The sequence below is a fragment of the Acanthisitta chloris genome, unplaced genomic scaffold (genome assembly GCF_000695815.1).
Source record: "Acanthisitta chloris isolate BGI_N310 unplaced genomic scaffold, ASM69581v1 scaffold4547, whole genome shotgun sequence".
Taxonomy (NCBI): Eukaryota; Metazoa; Chordata; class Aves; order Passeriformes; family Acanthisittidae; genus Acanthisitta; species Acanthisitta chloris.
This window is the reverse complement of record NW_008683041.1, coordinates 48,684-60,299: the sequence shown is the minus strand read 5'-3', so window position 1 is coordinate 60,299 and position 11,616 is coordinate 48,684. Positions and strand designations below refer to the sequence as shown.

The following is an 11,616-nucleotide window of genomic DNA, read 5'->3' as shown; positions in this document are numbered from 1 at the left end:
ATACACATATGAAAAACTTTCTTAGTAATTTTTGGACCATAGGAATACCAGAAATTTAAATTTTTCCTAGGTATAACTGAAAAAAATGTAAAAAATTGTCAGTGTAGCAGAGTCTCTTACATATGCTTCAGAAAGAAGTTTCAAAAGAACTGTCCAACTCACTTAAAAACCCCCATCCCTCACTTCCAGCTCTCAATTAGTTATAGAACTGTGAATTTTCTTTCCTGAGGTCTTAAATTTTCAGCTCTTCACCTGACAATGGAATCTCTCAGAGTAAAAATAAGTAGGCTAAACACAATTAAGAAACAAAAATATTTAAAAAATAGTTTCAGATCTATTTGCATCTCAGGGAATTATTATACCCCAGGTAATTATAAGGAGACATTTTTTTCCCTGCCACTGTAGGTCACCTCCAGTTCTGAGCCTGAGGTCTTAAATTTTCAGCTCTTCACCTGACAATGGAATCTCTCAGAGTAAAAATAAGTAGGCTAAACACAATTAAGAAACAAAAATATTTAAAAAATAGTTTCAGATCTATTTGCATCTCAGGGAATTATTATACCCCAGGTAATTATAAGGAGACATTTTTTTCCCTGCCACTGTAGGTCACCTCCAGTTCTGAGTAGACTCATGGAATTTTAGGGGTTGGACCTTGCAGATCCCAATCCCCCCTGCCACGGGCAGGGACACCTCCTCACTAGACCAGGTTGCTCAAGGCTTCATCCAACTTGGCTCTGAACACCGCCAGGGCTGGGGCATCCACTACCTCCCTGGGCAACCTGTGCCAGTGTCTCACCACCCTCTCAGGAAAAACCTTTTTCCTAATGTCTAACCTAAACTTCCCCTCCTTCAATCTGAGCCAATTACCCCTTATCCTATTGCTGCAGTTCCTAACGAAGAGTCCCTCTCCAGCTCTCCTGTAGCCCCTTCAGATATTGAAAAGTTGCTATGAGGTCTCCATGCAGTCTTCTCTTCCCCAGGCTGAACAACCCCAGCTTCCTCAGCCTGTCCTCATAGGGGAGATGCTTCAGTCCTCTAGAGAGAAAGAAAAACTTACATCTGGCAGAGAGTCAATGAAGGAATGAATATTGGCTTCTTTTGCTGCATTAACAATTTCCTCAAGTGACACCTGCCGACTGTTATCTCCATACGCGATGTTTTCAGCAATAGTGCAGTCAAACAGGATTGGTTCTTGTGAGACGATACCTATCTGAGCTCTCAGCCACTGGATATTCAGTTCCTTCGCATTTTTCCCATCAAAAAGCTGAGAAAGCAAACGTTAAATTTCAGTCATGTGGGTATATATGAATTCAATACTTACTGTAAATTCACACACAGACGTTGTGCAATTGTAGCTTAGAGGTGCCAGTTGAAAGCTCACATAATCCCTTCCCCTCTTTCTCCTCTATGTTCCAAAATTTTCTAAGGGCTATTTTATAAAAGTGAGGCTAGTCCGTTCTGCTGCTTCAGCCCTTTTATTTGCTTCAAGATTTGAGATTTTGAAGACAGTGGAAGAGAGGATACGCTGTTTGCTCTAGGTACAAAGCAATCATTAGGCTGTGGATCAGGCATATTTTCACCAGATCTTTTTTCATTAATCCATTATAATGTGGGAAACTGGGAATTATATATCTCATTTAATCAGGGAGCCCTGATGAGCCACTTAGGATCTTTAACATGAGAAATACTTCAAAAATAAAACTAGAAATATCTAATATCCTTTATCATATCACATAAAATCAAATAAGCACACCCTCAATAAATCTGTTGATGTGTTCTTACAAAAGTACTTACCATTTCTCCATGAAGTGGATCATAAAATCTCTCAAGCAGCTGAACAACAGTGCTCTTTCCACAGCCACTGCTACCAACAAGAGCCAGAGTTTGTCCCTTTTCTACTTTTAGATTCAAGCCTTGGAGGATTTTGACCTCTGGTCGGTTTGGATAGTTAAATGCCACATCTTTGATTGTTATGTTTCCTCCAAAAGTTTCCTATATTTAAAATAGTATCACTGTTACATGTTTAAGGCAATTTGACAGATGATTCGGATAAAACTGTAGAAGTATTCCCCATCCCCCCAGAAATTGACAGAGATTTTCAAAACAATTAACCTTTTGGCATTACGGGCAAAAACTGGACTCACAATACAGAACTTGGGCCACTTTGTGTTCAGATAAAGTGTTAAGAATGCACTGAGATGAGGAAGTAATCAGACAGGAGAAAAATCAGTCTGAAGAAAGAGTGCTGTCCATATTGCCAATAAACATTATCACCCATCACACATGGCTTACTTACAGGCTTCTCTCCTTCCTCACTGTAACTATCTATTGAGGGCACTCTTTCAAACAGCATAAACAAGTGGGCTGCTGATATCTTGGCTTTGGCATAGTCTGGAGCAAAAGAGCTGGTTTGTCCTAATGCCATCGCACCAAATACAACAGCTGAAAACACTCTATAAAAGAAATCGGGGGAAAAAATAAAAATCAATAGACAATGAAGAAAAATAGAAAAGGAGCTGCAGTCAACTTTTACTCAAAGAAAAAAAGAGGGCTAAATTAAGAAATAATAAAGTAGTAACCAACTATTATTGCTTTGATTACTCGTTTAGCTTCAGAAATACTTTTTGTCCTCCTTTAATGAAGGGAGATAAAAAACCTGCATTCCCAATTCAGTGTTTTCATTACTTATTATCACTAATTTCTTTAGTTATTAATACTGGTTAACTATATTAAGTCTCAGCTGGGGTCAATGGATGGCAAAATCGTTTCTCTAATCCTGTACTACTATCACTGTGGTTTCCTCGCTATATTGTGCAATGTCCTTTGGGAGTTAGTGATCAATTTGAAATCAGTGAAAACAGGAAATCAAGCCTGTAAAAAGGCAATAATAAAGATTTAATTCTCTATCACAGCTCTGCTGGAAAAAGCGTGCAGGATATACAATACTGAAAAAGACTGAAAACTATTCTGTAATTGGTTTAGGGTGATTTTTATGTAATTTTATGAAATTTTATGTAATTTTACAGGTTATATTAGAATAGTGTAAGAACCTGCTGTCCTCAGCTATTAATTACTGCCACACAACATAGGATTACTCATCACTGAGAAGTGATGATTGACATATGAGACCTCTTAACCCATTTTAAGGCGAAGTAAAACATTCATTTTTATTGACTTTTGTCTTTTCAGAGCTACATAAATATGCTTTATTCTGCATTTGAACAGTCTAGGAGGGCTGACACAATCCTTTTCAAATCTAACTGAGCCACTGAAAGTTCACTCACCCAGTTGGCTAGAGATGTTCAGCTAGCAGATGGGATGCAGATGCTTTCCAACATCTTCCAGTCAAAATGAGATAGGTTAACTATCTTTAACTAGGCTGCCAACAAAAATCAGTATGATTGACCTCTCTTGGATATTGAAGTCAGTACTGGTAGAATCTCATTCTTTGCATACTTGTTCCCATAGCCCTGTATTGAGCTATTGCCTTTTAAATTAAAAATTATTTTTCTGAACAAATAGAAAAAAATTCCAAAAGAGATACTTACAAAAACACACTTTGAAATTCCATATGTCCATTTACCACTAGATAGGCACCAAATCGGAAACAGCCAGCATAGGTGAAGAACATCATTGCTTGTGAAAGGGCAAAACAAAAGCCAAATATATGTGCCTTCTTCACAGAATTTCTGTAAGAAAGAATTCATCTTTTCGTCAAAGTGTGCAATCATACTGAAGTCCTAGAATGTAAAAAACCACTGACTTCAGTTCATATGGTTATGAATGGAAAGAGAACATGTACTGAAACATTGACTAAAAATCATGCCTCGTCCCTTTCGGACAAACCGATCAATGGGGCAATAAGTTCTTATTTATACTAGAACAACAGTAAGATGAATGTCTTGGAGCAATCCCATCAATGCCAACCATGAGAATTGGCAGACACTGTTCTGGAAGTTGTGAGATAAGAACTCAAAGCCCAACATTCTAAAAAAAAGATTTTATGCCCTGCACTGTGCTTTAACTACTCAATTAATCATGGTAGATGTGTTAGTGGCACCCCTACTCATCTCCCATTATATCTATATACATATGCTGTCATTTCCTTTACTTTTCTTATGGATGTCTGAAAATATAACATTTCATTCCAGAAGAAATAAAATTTCACTGACAGAATCTTTTATTTTTCACATTAAGATGTTTATATTTTGATTTAGTCCAGACAGATTTACCTTTTTTTAGCTACAAATCAGTAACTAATTATTCAAATATTTTCAACCCTACTAATACTTTTATAAATGGCTTAATGTAATATTCAGTTTGCATTAAAAGGGTTTTAATTAAATATCCAAAACATTTCAGGTGAAAATTAGATCACTTCTAAAGCTCACATAAAATTAACATTTTTCCAAACCAAATGACATTGTAATAGAGGATATCAATGTTATAACAGAAAATTAATTAAATCAAATTTTTAAAAATTGTTGGCTGGTGGTGGTTGCATTTGTTAATAAAAATATGCAAAACATGTACATTCATTCTGAAGTAATTAAATTATACATTAAATCATACACACAACATAAAAAAGAATCTATTTTTGTCCAAGTAAATGTTTGTAATTTATTACAGATATATTTTTTAGCTCAGTTATTTTTATTATACCTGTATGGTACAATCAAATGTTCTCCATACATCAACTCAAATTTTCTTTCTCGGGTCAAGCTAACAACAGTTCTAATATTTTCTATTGCTTCCGTGGCAATCTGCAATAGAAACAGAAGTGTTTTAATCATAAGTTAAGATTATGTTGCAATTCCTTATTCTAAACTAGTAAACAGATTCTGTTGGAATGTAATTCTATATTTTTTATAGTTGTTAATAAAATCCTGAACCTTTGATATTAAAAAATAAGCATTGCATATTTTTCTTTCTTGAGATTTTCTTACAATGTTCAGAATATTCTCATAAGACCTCTTTAATATCCTACAAATAAGTGGTGGAAAAAACATTATGCAGCAATGACAATTGTGGAGAAGATACTCAACCAGAAAAATGGCATATTGTCATTCAGCTTCCAGTCCACTGAGTTTGGGCTATAATCACAATGTCCAGGTTACTTATGTGCCTTAGAGCCTAACTTAGATCTCAGCAGTAAATATTTGATCTGAGCAATAAAACATTCTTTAAGCTTGCAGATTCTTTAGACTTGAGTAATTTGTAAACACAGAGACACCAAGGAATATTTGAAGGCCGTAAATGCATATGTACGTGGGAGTAACAGATTCAAGGCTTTTATGTAGTCTCTTATACTATGTAGATGCCCATAAACTCTTCCTTGGTGACTACACAGTGAAGAACACACAGTGTGGTTAATTCAGTCCATTTGCATGTTGGAAGATGTTGATGCTTAGAAATGACAGATGCTACCTGGAGCAATCACATCTCTTCAGACACTGGAAATAGTGCTGCATCCCTCTATTCAGCTCTGGTTGAAACACTGGTCTTGAGTGCATGACCTACACATTGCCTCCGGTACAGTATGTGGTATGTTGAGTATTCCAGTTCTCTTTAACTGATGTTGCTCTAGGAGGGAAGGAATTCCCACGTGTACTGTATTATACCCTGACATTATCCTAATGCATCTCAACTAGTATTAAGCACTTGTATCTAAGCTCTATTCAGCTGCCAGCCCGTCTCATTTCTAAGGACATTTAGCAGGAGAGTTCACTTATGAGGATAGATACTGCACAAATGCACCATAATCAGTCTTTTTATAACTTAGAGAAGTTTATGTACAGCCAGAAATTAATATGGACAATGCCAACATTAATTTTGCTAGACTTTTGTAGACCCTGTCTACAAAATCATTGTCCCACTGTACGCTGCACTGGTGAGGCTGCACCTCAAGTACTCAGTTCAGTTCTGTGTCCCTCACTTCAAACAGGACATTTAGGTGCTGGAGCATATACAGAGAAGGGCAACAAAGCTGGTGAAGAGTCTAGAAAACATGTCCTGTGAGAAGCAGCTGAGAGAACTGGAATTGTTTAGTTGGAGAAGAGGAGGCTCAGGTAGACCTCACTACTCTTTACAACTACCTGAAAGGAGGTTGTAGTGAGGTGATGGTCAGTCTCTTCTGCCATGTCTCAAGTGAAAGGATGAGATGAAATGGCCAGGAGAGATTCAGATTCGATATTACAAAAAATCTTTCACTGTTAGGGTGGTCAGGCATTGGAATAGGTTGCCCAGGGAGGTGATAGAGTCACTGACTCTGGAAGTGTTCAAGACATGACTGGATGTCACACTTGGGGTTATGGTTCAGGGGACATTATGGTACTGCAAGGTGCTAGGTTGATGGTTGGCTAGATGATCCTGAAGGTCTCGTCCAACCTTAATGATTCTGCGTAAAGACCTTCAAGAATTTAATGCATTTTGCTGAAATATACATTTCATGCATTATGGTTTTAGTCTAATAAAGAATTTTTTAGTAACCTATGTTCAGCAACCCTTTGCAGAAAGCGAATTTTCCAGGCTGAACATCATTTTTATTGGAAAAAACCCCTGAGTTTTTAAAAAATGAAAATTGAATAAAATGCCTGTTAGTCTAGTGCTTGCTTAGATGGCCTTGAGAGGGGAAACTCATACATTACTATGAAAAGAAAATATGAAGTTTTGCAACAAGGCTCCTAAATACTTTTGACACCTCTGCTAATCCTTCACAATCTGCTGCATTGAGAAAGTTTTAGTGTCTATTCCAACAATTGTAACTTTTTTTCTGATATATCTTACAACAAAACAACATGTAATAGATGTTCAGCTGTTGGAGACAAGAAACAGAAGAAACAGTTGAAAGGGAAGGAAAGGAATGCAAGGTTTGGCTTGTACAAAGAGGCCCATGGGAAGATCGTTATGCTCAATTTCCTTGGAGGGACAATAATGTTTCTCAGCAACTTTATCTAGAGACATGATGGAAGGAAATAAACCCCATTTAGTAAACGGGAGTTACTGGGAGGCTTGAGGGGATGGAGGAGATATCAGATCCAGACAGACACCAAAATTTAGGTGTCTAAGCTACCAGTGCAGTCAATGGATACCTATTCAACATAACCAGAAAGCAATTCAGCTGCCTACACACTACCCAGTTTCTTTCTCTCAAATCAGTGATTGAATGGGAAGGACTCTATAGTTGCCTACATGCAGGTGGCTTGTGCCGTTGGAGATACTCTAGGATACTCAAAACATTTGGGTAAGGCATGGCAGCTACAACAGGGAGTGTAGAGTAGACCTATGCCCTTCTGAAATGAGAACTGGAGACCACCCAGATAATTTGGCATCTCCAGTAAGGGGAAATTAGACTGTTGACACATACATTTGAACACCAAATCTGGAGATTAATACCACTCCTTATGTGCATGGTCTCAGATAAATTATGTTCTTCTCAACGACTTTTAAAAACAGTAGGACATAGCAAAACACTTTAGAAAAGTTTTACCTTGAAGAAAGCAATATCTGGAAAGTGATGAAATAGTTGTTCTGTCCCAAAAGGATTTTTGGAATGAAGTAACATTAAATGCCTTCATTTAATTTGTTAAACAAGAGTCTAGCCTTCTTTCTTTTCAGTTCTCATCTCTCTCTCTTCCACTCAAGAAATAAAGGAATGGCAAACAGACTCAGAAACCAGTGGATATATACATATTATCCCTGCAAACATCAATAAGGAAGGAGGTGGGGGGAAAAGAGCAGTAAAATAAACATAAGACAGATGACATGCCAAAAGAAAGGATGACAGAAAAAACCAAAACCAACCAAAAAAAGAAAAAACCACAAAAAAGAGAATGTGAAAATGGAGAGTGTTGCAAAATAAGGGGAAAAAAAAATTATCAGAGCAAAGAGAAAAGAATGTGTCTGAATAGTGCTTAGCACGTTCTGGGTTTTTTCAACTATACAAATATATATTGGTTAATAACATAAGTCTTCAATTATTATTGAGGTGTGGTGCTCTGTAGATCTACTAGTGTAACTACATAGACTCTGACTGTCTCTGGAAGTTATATACAATGAAATGTTCTGTATTTGGAAGTAATACATTGGCCAACAATGCTTTGGTAAACATGACTGTATACATTACACAGAAATAAAGTTCTCTAGACTCACCTTTCCTGCAGCTTCCAGCTCTTTTTTGTCTTTTTTAGCATTCCCAGCCAACATCTTCATTTCAATCATTCCTGCCACTGCAATGATGGGCACAACAGCTAAAAGTAGTAGGGTCAGCTGCCAGCCATAAACTAATGATATAATAATTCCAGTCCCCAAGTTGGCTATGTTTTGGGCAATCAATGCCAGTCTGACACCAGTTGCCTGGAGGAAGAAAAAAAGGCATTTCTTACTAAAGTTACTGTACCCTAAATAAGGAAACCTATAATATTTCTGATACTCAAAACACTCTTTAGAAAGTCTTAACTCAGTTCTCTTATTTTTCAAAATGGGAGTTTACTAAATGCTTTTGTAAGAAATTATCTAGATCTGTTATTTCTTATTTCCTCATATTCTGATTACTTAAATTTACACCACATTTTCTAAATTCTGTTTTTGAAACTGAACAAACTTTAACCTCAACACATATTCACATTTAAAATCCGTCATATTTTGTAGATCATACAGCCAACTTTATACATCATCATACAGAGCCCAGTGAAGAAGGGAATTAAATGTTTAACTTCTCCCACATAAACAAAGCCAAAAGTACTTCAGAACTCCTCAGTTTAGCAAAAAACTCCAACCACAAAACTGCATGTAGCAGTAAATATTTACTTAAGGATACACAAACAATTACATTCAGTGCACTTCAGCCTGATATTACAGACCCCTGAAAGTCCACAATTTACTTCTAAAGAATCTCCAAAAATTAAGCTGAAAGGAAGTCTAATCCTCTAAATTTTACTTTTTTTTTTTTAACAAGGAATCTGTGTGATCAAAAAAAGTAGCAGGAGGTCATAAACTCACCTATTATTTACCTAATTATCTTTAGGTAAATAAGATCTCTTTAAACAGACTTCTTATATAAGAATAATGAATTTGTTTAATAATGAAGATCACAATCCAGCATGATGATAAACTTTATAAACTGTTTACTTGGAAATTATTTTGCAAACATATATTACCATAATAGTTATAAAACATGTCAGTGCATTCTTTACCAGCTATTGTTTTATATTCAATTTTAGATGCCAAAGTCAAGAGCATTTTCCAACCAGTCAAACCCAAGGTGCAACTTTGCCCCATATTAAATCAAATGTAAAAAATTCCAAAACAAAAGTTTACTTACACCTTTCACTTGTGAGGCATCATTAGCAAGTCTTGTAGTTAATGCTCCAGTGCTATTTTTAGTATCATCAAACCAGCTCATATCCTACAATAAGAAACATTATTCTAGAGACCGGTTTTTGGACGTTCCATATTGAGTTCAGTGTCATAGACTGTGTGTGTGGCAGTGCATCAGTTCTGCTTGTCTAATTAAGTCTAATTCCTTCATTTCACTAGGAATACCTTTAGAATAAAATGTGTGCTTGTGGGTGATCTGATGTATGCACTGTCCCTGCTGAGAAGGAAGTAGAGCAGCCTTAGAGATTGCCAAAACTATAATTTACACTCCCTCACTAATGCTGAAACTGTGTCTTCTTGGAGAAGATGACTCTTCAGTCCCACTGTTTCACAATTGCCAAGATGTTTGGGGAGGAATTAAGTGTAAAACATTTTCAGGTTAAAGCCACACAATTCATTGCTTGGTTTCTTCCCAGACTGAAGAGGCTTATTTGGAAGTTATGAGACAAAAACGCCCCAAATGAATTGTTGGAGTCAGGTATGCAGTTTATAATTTATTCACCATGTGACCAAACATCTGATTTAAACTTTCAAAATGTAAAATACTGGTCCTGAAATCATGCAAGATTAAGGCAAATTTAGATAACTCCAGTAATTACCTAAAAACATTGTGAAATATTTATATTTCGGTTCTCTGCCATTGGCTTTAGATTTCAGTATACAGTGTCACTGTTGCATAAACGACCAACAATCATATACTTGGTGGCTCTTTGAAAGTGACCTCCACTAAATAAATGAAAACATGTCTGTACATGTCACAATTTAAATCAGCTGTCTGAAGTAAGAGTTACAATGCAAGCTGTGTTGCATTTGTTTAGGGAACAAAGGGCACCAAGAAAGCAAAGCAGGCAAATGAACAGGTATTGGGATACTGCTGGTGCACATCAACTTGTCAGGCCATAGTAACTTGGATGTAAATCTAAGACCCTGCAAGGAGTACATAGAAAGCTCTTGTACTTGTATTGATTTAAGATTCTTCTTCCAAGGATAGTCTGCTTAATCACGTGTAACTAACCAAATTGGTTTCTAGACTGATTTAAGCAATCTTCTCTGTAGACAAGTTGTAACATGATAGAGTGAAGTAGAATACAGTTATTTTATTTCAATACAACTAATTATTTTTAAAACCTTGGAAAAGAAAATATTTATTATCTTTACCTGTCTAAGCATTGCTTTAAATGCCATGAATCGAAGCCTCATTGTAAGAATTTCTCCAGCTTTGCCAAATGTGTAGCCCTATTTGAGAAAAGGTACAATGCTTAGCATACTATTACATTGTTTGTGTTTGTTCAGTAAGTATTTTGGGTATGCCTCCACAGTGTCAAAGTACAAAATACTGCAGTCATGTTTGCACAAAACAGATGTAAGAACAGGTTTAATATTCATTAATTCTAGTAGACTCACGGTACAGACATTGAAATATTATTTATGAAAAAATATAGAGATCATAGCAATATTTCCCAGCACTGCTTCACCAGCATGCTTCAGAGAAAAGATCCCCAATCAACTCTTTGACTTCATTTGTGTCTGAGCTGACCTAAGTCAGATTTCAACAAGTAGCAGTTAGGTCATTCAGTTTTAGGTTAGACTTTCGAAGGCAATCTGGGTTCATTGAAGTCAAATGCATTATACAAGAGGGCACAGACTCAAGCTTGCCAGGGGAGGTTTAGGTTGGGTATTAGGAAGAGATTTTTTACAGAGAGAGTAGTCAGACACTGGAATGGGCTGCCAGGGGAGGTGGTGGATTCACCATCCCTGGAGGTTTTCAAGGTGAGACTGGATGTGACACTTAGTGCCATGGTCTAGGAACCACGGTAGGGTTGGACTCGATGATCTTGGAGGTCTCTTCCTCGATGATCTTTGAGGTTAGGGTTAGGGTTGATTCTATGATTCTACGATTCATACTTAAAACATCATCTGACCATTTACAAACTGAGCAAACCTATCATAGCCATATACAGCTCAGTCTCCTGTACTCAAGGCCTTATTGCATGTATATGCAACAAGACAATTCCATAAATATACCAACAGGTTTTTGCAAGAAACTGTTTATGCTGCTGTCCCAAGTGCACATTATTATTTCACTGTGCAGGCTCATTTAACAGCTCAAACTATACAAACATATTCAGAAATTATAAACCAGTTATATATGAAAATATTTAAATGACAAAGTTTGCATCTGTATGATTACGATCTTGTTTGTTTTGTTGGGTATTTTTTTTCTGGTGTGGCACTGTT

At 36.5% G+C, this 11,616-nt stretch overlaps 1 protein-coding gene across 1 annotated transcript in view; it reads right to left on the bottom strand.

Moving 5' to 3' along the window:
- Window positions 1-1,057: 1,057 nt before the first annotated feature.
- LOC103806077 (multidrug resistance protein 1-like) overlaps window positions 1,058-11,616 on the bottom strand; it is a gene marked incomplete at its 3' end in the record, with an annotated part of 34,191 nt that continues 23,632 nt past the window's right edge. The window contains exons 18-25 of the mRNA XM_009078748.1: window positions 10,537-10,614; window positions 9,323-9,406; window positions 8,152-8,355; window positions 4,663-4,763; window positions 3,549-3,689; window positions 2,297-2,453; window positions 1,795-1,992; window positions 1,058-1,264 (exon numbers count right to left, since the gene is read on the bottom strand). Of these exons, the coding sequence (XP_009076996.1) occupies window positions 1,058-1,264; window positions 1,795-1,992; window positions 2,297-2,453; window positions 3,549-3,689; window positions 4,663-4,763; window positions 8,152-8,355; window positions 9,323-9,406; window positions 10,537-10,614 (1,170 nt within the window). The remainder of the gene's footprint in view (window positions 1,265-1,794; window positions 1,993-2,296; window positions 2,454-3,548; window positions 3,690-4,662; window positions 4,764-8,151; window positions 8,356-9,322; window positions 9,407-10,536; window positions 10,615-11,616) is intronic.